The 17,484-nt window shown below is 40.2% G+C and overlaps 1 protein-coding gene across 1 annotated transcript; it reads right to left on the bottom strand.

The window, feature by feature from the left end:
* Positions 1 to 5,202: 5,202 nt before the first annotated feature.
* LOC132607927 (uncharacterized) lies at positions 5,203 to 5,682 on the bottom strand. Its single transcript, XM_060322009.1, has one exon. The coding sequence runs from the start codon at positions 5,680 to 5,682 to the stop codon at positions 5,203 to 5,205; it is 480 nt and encodes a 159-aa protein (XP_060177992.1).
* Positions 5,683 to 17,484: the final 11,802 nt, after the last annotated feature.

Below are 17,484 nucleotides of genomic sequence, written 5' to 3'. Positions count from 1 at the left end.
CAAAGGGTAACTAAGATTTTAAAAGAGATAAATAATAATAAAAGTAGCTAAGTTTCTTTTCCTTTTTCTTTTTATCAAAAGAGCTTAACAAAATTTGGCCAGTTGCCTTAATTGGCTAATAATCAATTACTTTAATTATAGCCGCTTAATGACAATTTCCAAATTAATTACACTTAAAACTCAATTAATTATGAAAAAATTCCAAATTTGGTAAAATGAGAAATGAGGGGTAAAATGGTCAATTTACTTAATTGATCAATTTTCCTTGAATCTAAACAGAGTGAACACTTTGCATAAATGCCCTTTTAACAACTTAGACAATTAAATGAAGTAATCATGGAAAATTATCATTTTCTTCTTGGTTAATTTTAACAAGAGTGTAATATTTGTAAAAATACTTAAATTAATTAAAAATATTATAGAAATTATCCCATCAAACAAAATTGGCAAAAATATAGCCTTAATATGTTTTAGAAAATTATTTTAACTTTCTAAAAAATATATTTCCCTCTGTCTAATACTTCAAGGACTCTGAATAATTAAAGTAAATTATGGAAGGTCAAAAATTAGGTGTCAACAACTGCCATTGGGTGTTCGGGGATGGAGGGACCATTCTCGAGCAACGAAGTTTGACTAACCCTGATTTTTTACCAACCCAAGTCATATCAGCTCTCATTTTCATGCAATTTTCAAAATATATGGTCGGGCCCAGATTTCTAGGTTTCCTACATATCTCAATTTTATGAGAATTCAGGCCATTCATAGTTTGACTCAATAATGACTTCTAAATGCAATTTACAGCAAATTCTCAGGTCTTCCGACTGTCAAGCTGGGAAGTTTGGTGTGATTGGTAGGAGTGTGACTGCCTTTCTGGCATTGAGTCTATCTACATATCCCTGTTCTTGGTAATCAAGTGACTTGTAGTTCGACTCAATTGGAGGAAAAGGGTATCCCTTATGTGGGAATGCCTTCATGTGTTCCAGTGTGTGTTCGACCGGTTGCGGAATAATAAAAACAAATAAAGCACATAAGCAATAAACAATCTTGCGTGGCTGAGTATGGTGAGGGGTAATCTTCCAACTCCTGGCCAGAGAGCTTGACTCTCATGGGCACCTTATCTCGACCGGCTATGTAAGAAAAAGTTTCACGTTTTCTCTACAATCTGTCTGGATTTGATTTGATCAGCCTGCTCCTTGGTGGCTACCAATCTGCTTCCATTTGCTGAGCAATGTCGATTTCTGGATGACGAATATTGCGGTCTCATGAACAGATTTATATTGCCTTATTTTTTGAGCGAATACTGTGGTCTCATGACTTGTTTAACATTGCTTTGCTGTCTTGTTACATCCCACAATTTATATGCAGGGCCTTTTCGACAATCGAAATAAAATGCCCTCTTGGCATGTCTGTATGAATGGCCTTCTTGGCGGTTTGTATGAATGGACTTCTTGGTAGTTTGTATGAATTGCTCTCTTGGCAACAGGAAAATAAATATGCAATGGCCTTTTGGCAGTTTGTATGAATGGTCCTCTCGGTAGCTTGTATGAATGACCCTCTCGGAAGCTTGTATGAATGGCCCTCTTGGCAACAGGAAAATAAATATGCAATGGCCCTCTTGACAGTTTGTATAAATGGCCCTCTTGGAAACTTTTATGAGTGGCCCTCTTGGCAACAGGAAAATAAATATGTGATGGCCCTCTTGGCAGTTTGTATGAATGGCCCTGTCGGCAATTTGTATGAATAGCCCTCTTGGCAACAGGAAAATAAATATGCAATGGCCCTTTTGGCAGTTTGTATGAATGGCCCTCTTAGCAACAGAAAAATAAACGTGCAATGGCCCTTTTGGCAAACAAGAAGAAGTGATGTGAATGACAGATATGGCCCTTTCGGCTGAATCGTCTTTCTTTCGTCCTTTATCCCTGTTGTGACCCTCTTGGTCTGATATGCCGCTTTTTACTATGACCTTTTTGGCCAAACTTTTTCCATTGTGGTAATTTCCAAGCATTCTGTAGCAATTGTAGCTTAATATTTTTCCCTTTTGACATTCGAAGTCTTTCATAGCCCTTATGGCTAGATATTTGCCCTTTTGGCATCAAAACCTTATAGCCCTCGTGGCTAGATATTTTACCTTCATGGTATTCTGATTTTTCTTAACCTTTGTGGCTTTTGACCTTGGTGGTAGTTAAAATATTTCACAGCCATCGTGGCTGGACATATACTCCGAAAGCCGAATCTGAACAGCGGTCTGGACCTTCTTTAGCAAAACATTTCCTGCACATGAAGCAAGGTTAGAAAAAGGATCATCTCCCGATGTCCTGGGGACCTGCATCAGAAATGGGTTAGTTTTCTCCTATTTTAAGTTGATATGTGTTGCCAGCGCTGTCGCATCTTCGGCTTTCTGGACCCAAAACACCTTTAGCTCCAGTATTCAAAAGATAAACCTATTTTCTTTATGCAGAAAAATTATTTTTGTAATGCCACTATAAGGGTATCTATTTGTGGAAAAAATAAAAGCATTTTTAATTGTCATGACATGCGTTTTGAATGAGCGAGTTCCCTTCTTCCGTGACTAGGGCTTTTGTTTCCTTACGCGAAATTTTTGAGACCTTTTCTCAAAAATTCAACCCCAGTTTAAATTTTGATCCATCAATTCTTATGCCGAATCTTCCAGGAAAATTTGAGGTCTTCTCAAAATTTCTGCCCCAGTTTAGAGTTCTGGGTTAGCTGAAGTTTTGAGATCCTCTAAAAAATTATAACATCCCGTAAATCCGTAAAGAGTGTGAAAGCATTGTATGATTCCTTTGCAACCTTATATGTTGGGTTTCGTGCATGAATTTAGGCTAAAGACACAAGAGGAGATGGTCAAAATGAAAATTCACCGCAGTTTCACGAAAAGGAGGTTTTACGGTCGTCCTTTGAACCGTTGATCTGTTTGACGCTCCGTCCTTTGCACCGTAGAAAGTAAGGAAGAGAAAGTTGCTCACTGGAAATTTCATGACTTTGACGGATCAGATCGACGCTTCGTTAATCTATTCAACGCTCCGTCGTTTGTACCGTAGAATTGACCTAGCACAAAGACCATTCGATGGAGCAGATCGATGCTCTGTCGATCTGTTTGATGCTTCGTCATTTGTACCATATAATGTGACTGACGGTCTGAAATTATATAAGTTGCAAAATTTTAGTTTTCTTCCATTCTTTTCACTCTCAAAAACCCAAAGGACGAAAATCTCTCTCTAGGGCTCCAACACTAAGGTAAGAACATCTTAATCGTTGATTATCAATCCTAACATCAAACCCATGATTCTTAACATGATTCTTGTGACTAAAACCTAGGGTTTGCAACATAATTCTTCCTAAAGTGATTCAGGCTAGGGTTTGGGTGTTTTTCACTGGAAAAGTGAATTGTTAAACTTTGTTTAACATATTAAGGTATGTCTCTTTTCAAAAACTCTTTTTGACTACAAAGGTGAATTATACACAACCTATTGAAACTAAATATATGACTTGATTGTGGTTGGTGTGCGTGAGGGACAAGCCCACATTATACCTTGTTGTAGTACATTCTATATATGTATTTATGATTGCTTCCCTCTATAAGAGATAGTTAATAATGAGACTAAAGGTTAGCAAATGATTCTAGAAACTCCCTTAATGGATGATTGAACTTGATACTTGAAAGACTAATTGGCTCGTGTAAATACCCTATAACGAATTTTGGAACTTGAATGCTAATTGCTGATGTGACTACCAGATATAAGTGATGATTTAGCTTCTATGCTATAATTCAGATTCTATGCTATGAATTTGATTGTTGTATTTGGCCTTGCTACTCTGGAGGAAGGGTAGTCACTATGGATCCTAGTGTGGTAATGCCTAGCCATTCGGGAGGAAGAATGGCCACTTCCGGGTTCGCTACCTGGGGTGTGATTATGCCTAGCTATTCGGGAGGAAGGATAGCCACCGTTGAATTTCATATTCCGATGTAGTGTGCTGTGACAAGGGAACCTCTACGGTCACACCTTCGATGTGCTTGATTCTTGGGCCTGTATTGACATGTGTGATATTCTTATTTTCTCATTGTTGTTTTTAATTATGATCAATTGAAAGTTATACTTGAAGTTGTACCTTGACAAGAGGCCTTGTAATCGGTTTTGATAATTCTTATTAAGACACACAAGTTGAATAACTGTTTTTACATTGGTTTCACATGATTTTCAGGACTGGTTTCTTTATGCGTTATTGTACTCTATTTTTCTTATTACTTATTGTCCCCGAGGCACTCACTAAGTACGAAGAACTCAGGCATACCATTGTGGTTTTTGATGGTATGTTAGGTGACGGAGAAGAGCAGTTTCTTGATACTCCAGGTGTTTAGGAAAGAAATGTTGTTGCTGCTGATTTGGTGAGCCCACATGTTCATTCGTGGGACACCCTATTTATTTGTTTATTCATTATATTAGTTTTTCGGGTTGCGTCCCGATGAGTCAAACTATTATTCCTTCTTCTTAGAGGCTCCATAATATACATTCTTGTGGGTAGTTGTTGAGTTATTGATTAAATCTCGGGCATGTTGTTACGTTTGATTAAGTATTTGATTAATAAATACTTCCGCTGATTTAATTCATATATTCATGATCTGTTTACATTTATTTTAATAAACTGTTGGAGGCGAATGTTGAACCTGGCGGGTTCAAGTGTTATTATTGCATCGTTTAGGTTCTTTCGATGTTGTTCATGACATCGGATGCCGGTCACATCTAGAGTGGGTTTTGGGGTGTGACAAAAATTCTGCCCCAGTTGGGCATGCAGCAGTCCCTGCTTCTTTATGAAGTCCTATCTCTGAGGCTCCCTAGGGGTTTTCTTGGGTTTTTCTTTTTATGCGACTGAGCTAAAAGAGAGCCTACGTATCCTGTCGCAGCAGGAATTCAAGTCGAACGTAGTTCCGAAATAAAAATAATGGACTTCGGGTTTTTACTAATAAAGCGACCGGGTCTCAAATGGACTGCCTATGTATCCCATTGTAGGGAAATCAGGCCATTGCTTAGTTCATATTACAAAAGATGTTTTATTTAGCCTATCTATTACAAGCAAAAGGAAACAACTAATACAAGCAAAAAATAGAATAATCGATTACAAGCAAAGAGTACTATTACAAACTAAGAAGCTCTTTCTTCATGCATAGTAGCGCTTGATTGCATCTTAGTTGATCAGTTTCGGCCACTCTTGACTGTCTATTTCCGCCAGTACTACTGCTCCTCCGGAGAATAATTTACGGACCACATAAGGACCTTTCCAGTTTGGAGCAAACATCCCTTTATATTCCTCTTGAGGTGGAAAAATCCTTTTGAGCACCAGTTGCCCGATCTGAAAAAATCTGATTTTGACTCGTTTGTTGAAAGCTCTTGCCATTCTTTGCCGAAACAATTGACTATGACATACATCAACCATCATTTTCTTATCAATTAAGGCTAATTGCTCATATCGAGCTCGAACCCATTCAGCATTATCTAATTCTGCTTCCTGAATGATTCTCAGGAAAAGTATCTCAACTTCAGCGGGTATGACAGTTTCGTAGACCAACAGGTATGGAGTCGCTCCTGTTGAAGTCCTGGCCGTAGTATGGTATTCCAGTAAAGCATAAGGCAACTGCTCGTGCCAACCCTTATAATTATCAGTCATTTTCCTTAATATCCTCTTGATATTCTTGTTGGCTGCTTCTACGGCTCCATTCATTTGTGGCCGGTAAGCTATTGAATTTCGCTGGGTGATATTGAATTACTCATAGATATCCTTCATCAGGTGGCTATTCAGATTTTCTCTGTTGTCTGTTATGATGGATTCGGGCATACTGAATCTGCATATGATGTGGTTCCGAACAAATTCCGCCACCACTTTCTTTGTTATTGATTTGTGAGACGTTGCTTGCACCCACTTGGTGAAATATCAATGGCAACCAAGATGAACCGGTGGCCATTCGAGGCTGCGGGTTCAATGGGTCCAATAACATCCATGCCCCAAGCGATGAAAGGCTATGGTGATCTCATAGCATTAAGCTCACTCGGAAAGACTTTGATCAGATCACCGTTGATCTGGAACTGATGGCACCTTTGCACATATTTTTAGCAGTCACTCTCTGTAGTCATCCAATAATATCCAGCTCATAGAATCTTCTTTTCTAGTACGAATCCATTCATCTGGGGTCCATATGTTCCCGCATGTACTTCTTCTAGAAGTCTGGTGGCTTCACCGACATTTACACATCTAAGAAGACCCAAATCAGGCGTCCGTTTGTACAGTACCTCTTTGTTTAGGAAGAAACCATTCGTAATTCTTCGGATGGTCTTCTTTTGTCCATTGGTAATGCCTTCGGGATACATTGTGATGTTGCTGTACCATGGCTTGCCATCTGGCTCAGCTTCCACATGGCAACAGTAGGCATGTTCTTCTTTCATACTTATCCTTAGCTAGTCGATGCGACTGCTTTCCGGATGCTGGATCATTGACACTATTGTGGCCAGTGCATCAGCAAATTCATTCTGAGCCCTTGGCGTATATCGAAACTCAATCTTTCTGAACTTCTTGCACAATCTCTGTGCCAGGTTCACATATGGTAAGATCTTTTCATTCTTAATGGCCCATTCGCCTTGTACCTGACGAATCAGCAGGTCGGAATCTCCAATGACCAATAATTCATTGATATCCATATCCAGCGCCATTCTGAGACCTAGGATGCAGGCTTCATATTCATCCATGCTGTTGGTATAGCGAAATTTGAGCTTGGCGGCCATGGGGTAGTGTTGCCCATTTTCTGATATCAAAACCGCTCCGATTTTGGAACCTTTGTAATTCACTGCTCCGTCAAAGAATAGTTTCCAGCCAGTAACTTTCTAGCCAGTACTCCGAACGCACATTTGGTCGAGTTCAATTTCAAATTAAACTTCCGGAGTCTGTCGAAGAATTTCCTCAAATGTGTGGTATGCTCCGAACTCTCCCTTGACTTGATAATGACATCGTCCACATAGACTTCAATCTCTCTATGGATCATGTCGTGAAAAACGGTAGTCATTGCCCTCATGTATGTTACGCCGGCGTTCTTGAGGCTGAAGGGCATTACCCTGTAGTGGTACACTCCCCATGGGGTGATGAAAGCTGTGTTCTCGACATGCTCTCTATCCATTAAAATCTGGTGGTAGCCGGCGAAACAATCTACAAACGATTGTAACTCATGCTTGGCACAATTGTCTATGAGTATATGGATGTTCGGGAGCGAAAATTTTTCCTTTGGGCTAGCCTTTTTAAGATCTCAGTAATCCACACAGATTCTTATCTTGCCGTCTTTCTTAGGTACTAGGACTATATTGGCTAGCCATGTGGGGTAGGATTTCACTTCCACCATTCCGGACTCAATCTGTTTCTCCACCTCATCTTTGATTCGGATACTAAGATTCGGTTTGAATTGTCGGGTTTTATGCTTTACTGTAGCAAACCCCTCATTGATGGGTAGCCTATGAGACACTATGCTAGTACTTAGCCCTGGCATGTCGGCGTATAACCATGCAAAGACATCCGCGTACTCCCTTAGAAAACTTGTCAATTCCTCATTGAGAGGGGTATCTACGTGTGCACTTACCCTCGTCTCTTTGATATCCTCTTCATCACCTAGATTTATAGCTTCTATTTCATCCAAGTTCAGCTTCTGCTCATTCTCCAATTGTTCTACTTCCTCTGTGAGACCCTCGGGTAGCTTTGTGCTCTCGTTGTATTCCTCATATTCTTCTTCATCTACGCTGCTCGACTCATTCTTTTTGCAACATGTCATGACATTTAAGGTTGCTTTATTATTTTTATTACTAAAAAGAAAATTCAAGGTGAAATATGTTAGTATAAAACATGCATGAAACAAATAAAACAGTTTTAATAAATCGAGGCTTTCATTAATTTAAAAATATTAGGTGTACAAACTGTGGTCCTCGCTTAGAACAAGCCATTTCTGTTTTTGAAAAGATTTCGAGGTATGTAAGTGACAAAGAGGGTGAGTAATTGGGCCTCGACCGATTCTCCCTATTTTCAAAAATAAATTCATCTTTCTCTACCTAAGAGCCAGTAGCGGGATAAAGGTCCAGTTAGACAGCTGCTTGCCCGGTTTTGCCTCTCTGATGTTAGGTGCTTCGGCACAGTATTCTAGGATCACGAAGCAATCTTCCTCTTGGAATAGCATCCTTATCCCTTCTTCAATGTCAGCATCCTCAGGCATAGACATTCTGTGGGGAAATGACTAGTACAGATTTGGAATGGGTTTGCAGAGATCTGTAACCTCTTGTTTCTTCTTGGTAAGTATCTCTACCTTTGTTGGAATGTAGCCAAGCCCAAAGCGAAAATTACCTTGGAGGATAGGAATGGGCTCAGTGATGCCCTACAAATTCTTCCCTAAACCTTTTCCGGGTTCAAACCCATTTAGAATCACGGTGGAAGCAATCATTTTATAAACCGCTGGCATGGTAGTTTCCAGGGAGTCTATCTTGTGGCCATCTCCAACTAACTCCATGACATGGAAATTCATTCCTTTGGGTGTGGCTTCAATGAGAGGTACGGAGTTGTCTGGATAGTTGTGCATGCTGGCTTTTCTGTGGATCACCACTTCTTTTCCTTCCAGACAAATTTTACAGATTGATGGAGCGAGGATGGTACCGCCCCTGCCATATGAATCCATGGTCTTCCCAGAAGAAAATTGTAATTGGTACGTATTTCCATGACTTGGAATTCAGTGGTGAACTCAACAGGTCCTATTTGAACATCCAAATCAAGTACTCCAGTGGCGTCACAACGTCCTCCGTCAAATGCTCTTATGTTAGTCTGGCTTTGACGAACCTTTCCCAGGTTATGCCTCAGCTGAGTCAGGGTAGATTCGGGGCAAATGTTGAGTCCTGCCCCATTGTCAATCAACACCCGGGTTACCACTTTGTTGTGATACTTGATAGTGATGTGCAATGCTTTGTTGTAATTTATGCCTTCCTTGGGCAATTCCTTCTCTGTGAAGGCAATTTGATGTTCCTCCATGAAGTGGGCGACTATTTCGGCCAGGTTTTCACTGTTTGTTCTAGCTGGGACATGAGCTTCCTCCAACACCTTCATTAGAGCTAGGCGGTGTTGGGGTGAACTTTGCAGTAAAGCTAGCACTGATATTTGGGTTGGCATCTTCTTTAAATGCTCAACAATAGAGTATTCCTTTGGCTGCATTCAGCGCCAAAAGTCTTTGGCTTTACCTTCAGTGATAGTCCTTTTCTGATTACCCTCCCTTTGGGTTGCCCCCTGGGCTAGGTCTTCAGGAGTATAACATCTCCCTGATCTTGTGATACCGTGTGCGGCAGCAACTTGGACTACAAACTATTTGCGAGGTGGCGCTGGAGTCATTTGAGCAACGTGTACTGTCACTGGCGTTGGGATTAATACTTTGAAATTCGGGCGTTCTTGTAAGGATAATGACGCCACTGTGCGCTCCAGTTCTTTCATAGAATAGCGGATTGTGGTCCTCCCTGCAACCCAATCTTCTTCTCTTTCGATCATGTGAATCATATTGTTGCCATGATTTAGAAAAGGGTTGGTGTTCACATTCGGAGGAGCTGTTTGGAGTCTGATTTCCTTTCGGTCAATCAAGTCTTGTATTTTGTACTTGAGATTGATGCAATCTTCAGTACTGTGCCATACACCATTGGAATGATAGGTACGTATCCAATCAGCTCGGTAAAATTGATTTTTTGGGTCAACGACCTTTGGTGGTAGTACCTGGATCATCCCAGCCACACTTAACCTTTTGAATAACTCAGTCCGAGATTCCATCAATAGAGTGAACACCCAGGGAGGTTTCTTTTCGAAATTCGGACGTGGTGCATTATAGGCGTTTGGTGGAGGTTGATTCTGGTAGATGTTGGATTGGTTATTTTGTGGGGTACGGTAAATGGGTGGAGGAGTTTGATAATTTGGCTGTGGAGCTTGGTAATTTAGGGTAGGTGATCAGAAGGCATTTGGTGGATCTTGGTAGTTTTGGGGTGGTGATTGGAAGGTCGGTTGCGCGTAATATACGTGCACCGTGTTGTAAGGGGTGGGTACGTAGGTGTTTGGAGGAGGTGAAGCATATGCTTCCATCGGGAAATCTTCCCTTCTTTTAGGCTCAAGGGTGTGGGATATGCTAGCCACGTCTTCTTTCTTCTCGCGCATGAACCCGGGTGAACTTGAACCGGCAAAGTTTCCAGACATGATTATGATTCGGCCGGTTTTGAAACCATCTTCTATGGCCTCGCCTATTTTGACCAATTCCGAGAAGGGTCTCCCTACCATTGAAAGCATTCTATCATAGAAGTCCGTCTCTTGTGAGCGGATAAAAATCGACACTAGTTCTCCCTCGCCCATATAAAGTTGTACTCAGGCAGCCTCCGTTCTCCACCGGTTTGTATATTCGCGGAAGTTCTCGGTGGATTTCTGTTTCACTTTCTCCAAATAATATGTATCTGGCACCGTCTCCATATTAAAGCAGAATCTTTCCATGAAAGCAGCAGCCATGACCTCCCATGTGACCCAACGGCGTATATCTTGTGCCTTGAACCATTCTGAGGCTTCCCCTGTCAAACTCCAGCTGAACAACCTCATGATGAGCGTTTGATTGTCTCGGACACCGACCAACTGGTCGCAGTAGGCCCGCAGGTGCGCTATAGGATTGCCCGTCCCGTTAAACAATTCGAACCGGGCTACTTTGAAGCCTTCGGGTAAATCCAAATTGGGATGCATACGCATATCATCATAGCTCAGACCTCTGCCAGTGAGGGTAGACCTCATAGATCATTCCAACATTTCGGTCATCTTCCGCTCAAGCCTTTCTTCCTGTTTTTCCTACTTAGCCTTCCATGCCTTTTCCATTTCTTCATAGTGGTCAATTTCTTGATCGAGCGAGATGGTACCTGGTGTGACAGTCGTGTGGAAAGAAACAACAGGGCGAATTTGAGCAATCGGGGTGCTTTTGTTAGTTGGTAACGGGGTGATGCTTGGTTGTATAGTGACGCCACGGTGGGTATTTTGTGGTGCTGGGTAAAAGGGATAGAGTGGGCGGTCCCGTGAATTTGATTGGTGTTAAGTGGTGGTGGGATATGGCTTGAGGCACCAATGTGTCCATCGATTGGGGTAAATGGCATGGTGGTCATAACAGACCTAGTGGGGAAGTGATCTGGTAATGGTGAATTCAGAGATGGAAAAAACAGCGGAGGCCTTCTTTCTTCAGCAGGGGCCTCTCGGGCAGCATTAGCAGCTTTGTTTCGCGCTACTTCTTCTTGAAGATGGGCAATTTTTTCAAACATCATTTTCATGACGTCTTCAGTGGGTGATGATTCGGGCAGCTTGCGCAGAGGCGATTCCCTGAGAGCGATGTCAGTAGGAGTAGTTTCGTTCTCCGAAGTACCAGTCATTTTCTCTTTGCCTTTGACTTGTAGGGATAAGGATGCTATTGTAGCTATAGACCGTGTGAAGTATGCTAGTGTGTACACGAATCAACTTCTCTTTCTATAAGAAAAGAATAACTTAAAGGCAAATAAAATTTAGTTTCGTCAAAATAAAGGAAAGAAAAGCAAGATATCACATATAAATGGCGGTTTAACATTTAACACGTAAATGGTCATATGTTTGATTTAAATGCTCAATTGATCTCTTGTACCGGGTTTGGGGTACTTGGGCTTTGTTTGAGTGAGGGGATATAATATTTATAATATATAGGGACCGAGTTTTATGTAGACTGCCTACGTATCCCTCTATGGGAAGTCAGGCCCTTCTGTAGTTCAGTTTACATCAAAATAATCTTAAACCTACCCGTTACCAGGCCTGATAGAGGCTTCCTACGTATCCCTCCTAGGGACATCAGGTCAGCGCAGTTCCGTTTACACAAAATTGGGGGGGGGGGGGGGGGGGACAAATCTATGTTAAATACAAAAAATGGGATCCCCTAAAACTACCCAATAAGCGACCTTTCTTTTGAGGTCAATATAGGTGGTTTGTCCGTTCAACCTTTCCTCGCCCTAAGGCTCCCGAATCCTAATACTGAGAAGGAAGTACCAACCAAAGGGCTCCCTTGTGGACAAAGTTTTCCAACTCAAACTTGAACACATCACATTCTTCTATGTCATGCCCTAAAGCTCCAGAATGATACAGACACATTCTGCAGCGGCCAACTCCTTGGGTTTTTGCCCTTCTGGTTCTGATGGGGCTAATCTTCCTGATACTGACCAACTTCTGGAAGATGCTGGCATAAGAGTCTCTGAATACCGTGAAGTCGTAGCACCAAATACGAGTGTTTTGGGTAATCCCTTCAGTTGGGATGATGTTGTCATGGACCAACAGTGAATGCGGGCCCCACGTCTTGATGATACTTTTCTCATCTATCAACCTAATGAGTCTCCTTTTGAAAGCCAAGCATTCATTGAGGGTATGCCTTGCTTGATCTTAGTGATAAGGGCATCTCTTAGGTGCGAAGACCATAGGGGAAGGCAGTAACTTATCAAAGAAGACATTGACTATTCCTTTGCTTCGGAATTTGATCATCATTTCCTCATTCGTCACCTGCTGAGGCGAGACTCGGTTGGGACAATCTAATGCTTTGACTGCAATAGCCCATCATTCAGGTGAAGCTGGCCGAGCATACTCCATTTTCTCTATGGGCTCCTCCCTAGGGCTTGATAACGCAACAGAAGCTCCTTCCCCTTTAGGGCTTGGCGGTGCAGCAGAGGTTTCTTCCCTTTTAATGCTTGAAGGCGCAGCGGAGGCAGCCCCCTTTGATGGCCATGTGGGCTCCTGTGGGTCCAACTCTATCTAATTTTCCTCGGACTCTTCTATTATTGGGATGTACTCGGGAAGAATCCCCTTTCCCTTGTCAAGGACATTTTCTCCTTGAGTTTCGACAGGTTTTTCGGGTGAGCTTTCCGGCAAATCCAACAACTCATCCGCCTCCTTAAACTTGGCTTTTACCATTCGCATCTGCTTCTCGAGATCTTGAATCTTCCATCACAGCGAAACCTCATTCTTCTGCATGACCTCGAGCTCAGGCGCAGTTTTGTTGTTTATCTTCAGATTCTGAGAAAATTGTTGGGCTTAGTGCGGGTATTTTGTTCATTTTTTCTTTGGGTGAGTGGATAGTATTCGAGACCAATTGAGCATTTAAACGAAACATATGGAAGCAAATAAAACCACACAAAGCAGTTCACAAGATTATACTATGCGCGTTCTTAAACATAACTAAACGTTTGAAACATAAATGTGTCAGTTGAATTAAACCATTACCCCATAATCATTAATAGTAATATTCTTCCCCGTAGGGGTACAAAAGATAAAGTAAAGATAGTGCATAAAAATAAATCAGCAAAAATGTCCTTCAGTAGTGGATGATGAAGCCCGATCTCTATCAGTCATGGCTTTCTTTGCTTTCCGAAGGGTAGTCTAGATATGGAGATGGGCTGACGTCAGAGTCGCCTCTATAAGAAACCCCTTTTGTGTGAAGGTCAGTGGAGCGACATCGTCTAGAATCTTCGGCATTCGGTTGTCTAGCTCAACCAAACAATCGTTGGTAAGCTCCAACTCATGCCTCAGACTCTCTATGACGGCCTTATCATGCTCAATTTTCTCCAAATACTTAGCACCCCTGTCGTCAGCTCTCCTTTGTATCAAACGGGTTCGGATCTTAGCCTGTGAATCCTTGTCTTGGACACAACTATAGAGAATAATCCTAGGAGGAAGTGTGCCTTGTAATTCGGCCCTTAACCAATCCTTATATTCTACAACACAACCCGGACGAAACCTATCTTCGGCTAAAGTGTCGGGACCCCAAATCATGCGTCCCTTCCATTCTTGGACACCATCCAAAGCTCTCGGAGGCCTATCAATGTCGTAGTCGATGATGAAATCTCCTATGCCTCCAATCTGGGGTACGACGTGGATTCTCCCAAATTGTCTTAAAACCCGGGCAGGGGCATAAGGGTGAATCCCTCTAATTCCCATAAGTGGCAAAAATAGACACTTTCTTCCTTAAACTATAACTTCAGTAGACACGAAGTCATGGAACATCCATTGAATGCTTTCTTCATTCAATCTGGAAAAAGTGAATGTCCAACTTTGTCTGTTTTGTTCTCCGAAGTCCGGGCAAAAATCCCGAAGATTATCCCTTTCAGTCGGCTTACTCAAGTGTTGTTCACCCCTAGCCTTGACCATATGCTTAAGGATCCACCATTGCAGGAGTAAATTACAGCCTTGGAAGTATTTGTAATGATTCCGGCAGAGACTTAGGGCTCGGTACAAATCGGCTAATATGATCGGGGTCATGTCAAAGTATTTAGTTTCTACTTTTTGGGTTATTTTGTAAAAGATGGCATGAGTGACTGAAATAACTCGGGTATCTATGGCTAAGGACCAATCTCTGAGAAAGACCATAGTTCTCAAAATGAAAATGGAGAAGGCCAAGGGTTTGGTAGTCATCCAGTCGACATAAGTCTTGAATTCTCCGGGATGTTCCGTAAATCCACTCGGGCTGCCAAACCTTCTGTGTAATTCTCTAAAGGGTATGGTGGGGCCATGAGCCCAATTGGCATAATTTAGAGAAAACATCCTACAAATTTGGGAGTAGGTGGGTTTTTCTGGGATCAAAGCATTCTGGTCGGGTTTCTTTCTTCTTTTCAACCCTGAGCCCATGCTAGTTCGCACATCCCTCAACTCTTCCAGTGTCGGTGTCATCTCAATGTCATCCCCAAATCGAAAAACCATCCGGTCTCTATCCCAGAATCCGATAATTACTTCTATCAAATCTTTACAACCGGTCATAGTCATAATGGATGTCAAATTTCCTAAATGACATGAGATTCCTCTTTTCTCTTCCGGGGACATTTGGCCCCACCAAATCCGTAGCAGCTCAGGTGTGGTCAGGACCATATCAAAGTTTAAATTGATTGATATCTACAAAACAAAACCCAATGTGAACCCCCCCCCCCCCCCCCCCCCAATAAGGCAATAGTTTCATTCATAGGCACATTTAAAAGTTTTCACATAGCACATAATATGATATGCGGCGTTTTTTGGGTCATAGACCGTGCTCGACACGGGATAGTCTCCTTATTGGGTTTGGATACGTCTAAAATATCCAAACCACCCTGTCTACTTCTCATTTGGATTTGGCTTAGCTCTATCTTAGGCTTAAGCAAGAGTGGATTTTTTCCAATTGACCTTGGACCCGAGCGGAGTACTCGGGGTGAACCGTTGTCGGCCGTTGGGTGACCGCACACCAATTTAATGTTCATTGTGTTCCAAACAAAAGGTGTTTCAGATTTTTTAGTGAAGGCTAGACCGCAATCGCGCGTGTCCCCTTTGAAATCATGCTTTTTCCATGAGTGGCGGAGTTTATGATATGATAGAATGAATGACAGTTCAAAATTACGAAAATTAAACACATAGGCAAGTAAATACAGTTAAGATCACATTATATTGAAAACCTTATGGTTAGAACCTAAAAAATCCCCAGCAGAGTCGCCTTCTATTACGGTTCGCTTTTACGCGGGTTAAGGCATAAAAGTAATCTGAGATTGTTGGTGCTTTAATAAAATTTTAGTATTTTAGAGTCAGCACCTAACTTATTATGGAAAACTAAAAAAATCGGGTTAAAGATTTTTACATAAAAATCTTTAGGATCAAAGTCCGAGGTAAGGGTTCTAGTGATCCCCTAAGAAAGGTTTTACGCACCCTAGTATTAAAGATCCGTAAAATACGATTGACCTACGAGCTTCAATGTGTGATTAATGTATTTATTTGCTTAGAAGTGTTTAATTTTCCGCAAAATGTCATTTAATTTTTTATTCGTATTATGGCTTCCAGGAAAAAAAATTCCGCAAAATGTCATTTAATTTTTTATTCGTATTATGGCTTCCACGTAAATATTCAACTCACTTTATTGCCGGACTAGGACACACCCGAGGTTCCTCCCAAGTAGAGTCGCTACTAGTCTAGTCCTAATAAACATAATAAATAAATGACATGGAGGAATAGAAAATACAGCAATTAAATATTTTGAAGAAAAGTAATAATATGAGGTCCATGTTTTTTGCTGTGCAATAATTTCATTTGTTCTCACTAATGGGTTAATATGCATGTGGCAATTAATCCACTATTATTGACTTGATGGGGATACTTTGGGAATTATATGAATATTTTTTGATTTTTTAGTATATGGGATGCACGTTTTTTTTTTTTTTTTTGACGTTGCCTTTTTTTTTTTTTTTTTTAATATGGGGTCCATTTTTTTTTCATGACTTTGAAGAGGGTGAGGTCCACTTTTTTTCCATGAGTTTGGGGAGGGTGGGGTCCAGTTGTTTTTTTTTTTTTTTTTAAGAGTGACTATCGACGAAGCATGGGTAAACTGATGCTTCTATATAGTAGAAAAATAGAAATATAATAAAGTATTGCTATCTACTTTTTAGAAGAGTTGGTAATATAAAGTATAAAACGTCATTTGTTTTGCCTTAAATAAAAAAGTGGGTGGGACCACAAAGGATTTTTTTTTACTCTTAAATAAAAAAATAGGACCGAACACGGACGACGATGTTGCCTCTATAAACTGGCTCTTCTATATAGTAGTAATAGTAAAGTAATACATATAATTTTTTAATCAAAATTTGATTTGGATAATTCTAATTCAAATTATTATATTAATTTTATATGTTTAAGATGAAACGAAGTAGAAATTTGATTTTCTATTTAAATGAAGAACTTCTATTTTTAAATTTTTAGTAAATATTTTTTGTTTAACTCATTTTACTTGTCATGTTGTTTTTTACATGTTTTTTAAGGAAACATCAATTAGAATTATAATTTCACTAATTTACCTTATTAATTATTTGATCTCTATTTAATATTATTTTTTCTTTTATGACATTAATCTCTTTTCACATTTATTAGAGTAAGGAAAAAATGAAAAAGTAATTAAATTCTATCTTATTTTAATATATAAGTATTTTAAGTATGTTGTTATACAATAATTTCATATGCTCCCACTAATGGGTTGATACGCATGTGGTAATAAATCCATCATTATTGATTTAATTGTTTGATTTTCTAAGCACTTTTTCTTAACATTGTTTGTTTTTTTAATATGGGATTCATTTTTTTTAATATTAGTTGTTGTTTAATGTATATGGGGCCCACATTTTTTTTCCCAAGAGTTTGGATGTGGTGGGTTTCATTTTTTTTTTAATACTGATTGATGTTTAATATGGGGCCATGAAGAACTTCTTATTTTTTAATTTTTAGTAAATATTTTTTGTTTAACTCATTTTACTTGTCATGTTATTTTTTACACGGTTTTTAAGGAAACGTCAATTAGAATTATAATTTCACTAATTTAGCTTATTAATTATTTGATTTCCATTTAATATTATTTTTTCTTTTATGACATTAATCTCTTTTCACATT

The sequence above is a fragment of the Lycium barbarum genome, chromosome 8 (assembly GCF_019175385.1).
Source record: "Lycium barbarum isolate Lr01 chromosome 8, ASM1917538v2, whole genome shotgun sequence".
Taxonomy (NCBI): Eukaryota; Viridiplantae; Streptophyta; class Magnoliopsida; order Solanales; family Solanaceae; genus Lycium; species Lycium barbarum.
Note: the sequence above shows the minus strand (reverse complement) of the source record. Positions and strands in the feature narration are given on the sequence as shown.

Excerpts from the sequence above, each read along its gene's own strand:
- LOC132607927 (XM_060322009.1), bottom strand. The coding sequence starts at position 5,682 with ATGACTGATAATTATAAGGGTTGGCACGAGCAGTTGCCTTATGCTTTA.